The sequence below is a fragment of the Nestor notabilis genome, unplaced genomic scaffold (assembly GCF_000696875.1).
Source record: "Nestor notabilis isolate BGI_N333 unplaced genomic scaffold, ASM69687v1 scaffold23109, whole genome shotgun sequence".
Lineage (NCBI taxonomy): Eukaryota > Metazoa > Chordata > Aves > Psittaciformes > Psittacidae > Nestor > Nestor notabilis.
The window spans coordinates 463-1,664 of NW_009945425.1; the positions used below are offsets into that span (position 1 = coordinate 463).

General features: G+C 52.2%; 1 protein-coding gene across 1 annotated transcript; it reads left to right on the top strand.

The window, feature by feature from the left end:
* Positions 1 to 84: 84 nt before the first annotated feature.
* Positions 85 to 525, top strand: PDRG1 (p53 and DNA-damage regulated 1; the record flags this gene model as incomplete). The annotated part of the gene is made up of 2 exons (XM_010022876.1): positions 85 to 165; positions 443 to 525. Coding segments are annotated over 2 exons (164 nt in total), but the record flags the coding sequence as incomplete, so codon positions are not given.
* Positions 526 to 1,202: the final 677 nt, after the last annotated feature.

Here is a 1,202-nt window from a genome sequence, read left to right on the forward strand (position 1 = left end):
GAAGGTGTCCCTGCCCGGGGCAGGGGTTGGAGCTGGAGGAGCTTTAAGGTCCCTTCAACACAAACCAGTCTGTGATTGTTTCAGACCAGGAACACCTAGATGAGGAGATAAACAAGCTCCGGAAAGAGCTGCGTGTGAAGGTGAACCGCCTCTATGAAGCCCAAGGTAACACTCTTGTTCTGGAACCGTCTCAGTATCAGAGGTCATATATCAGGAGGGTCCAGAAACTCCTGAGCTCTGTGTACTCCTGCAGCCACTTTCCCAGTGGCTTTGCAGTTCCTTCCCTGCTCCAGCAGCACTGGTACAGAGCCATCAGACCAGGATAACCCCACATCAGCTCCCAGGACTGGCCCTGTCCTCCCCGCAGCCCCTCAGGAGCTCAGCAGGGATTGCTGCACTGGTTGTGGAGCAAAGTCCTGATTTTTCCATGTGTTCTTCTCAGGTAAACCTGAACTGAAGGGATTTAACCTGAACCCCATGAGTGCTGAGGAAATGAAGCTGATCAATCGCATCCTGGAGGGCTGAGGTGGCTGTGCCATTGTCACCATGTATATTCAGGCTGTCACCTCTGCAGCTCACACCACAATAGCCACATCCTATGGCGTTTGCTGGAGGAGATCCATGTGCCTGGAGCCCACCTCGGGTGAGGTCCCTGTAGCCAGAGCTGAGGACTGTTTGGCTCCTCACCTACGAGGCTGCAGCTTCTTTGGATCACAAACCCTTTCCTGCTCCTTCCCACCCCCAGGCATGGGCTGGGACACAGCGCTGGGCAGTCCGTGGCTGGGGTGGAAGTGGGATTATTAAAGTCAAAGCAGTGGGACATTCCTGACTTTGTGTGTGTGCTCCTTGTTGGGTTTTTTTGCAAGTGCTTCAAGAGTTTGGCTTCAGAGCTGGCTCATTGTCATGTTGGGAACAGGAGTAGGAGGAATTGGGAATCCACAGCACGCCTCAAGCACAGAGGAGGAGTTTTGTGTGCCCGTGGTACTAAAACAAAGCCAAGCTGTGCATCTGAAACACGTCAGGAATCTCTAAAGATGGGGTGGGAGGAGGCAGCATCCTTTTAGTCTCACTGAGAAAATGTGTTTTGCTGTTCAGTTGGAAGGCAAAAGACCAAAGAAATGAGGGATAAAACATGTATAGTTAAAAAAGCAGCCTGAAGAGAGCTGGGCACGACCCAGTCCTGAGCGAGCCTTGTAGTGAAA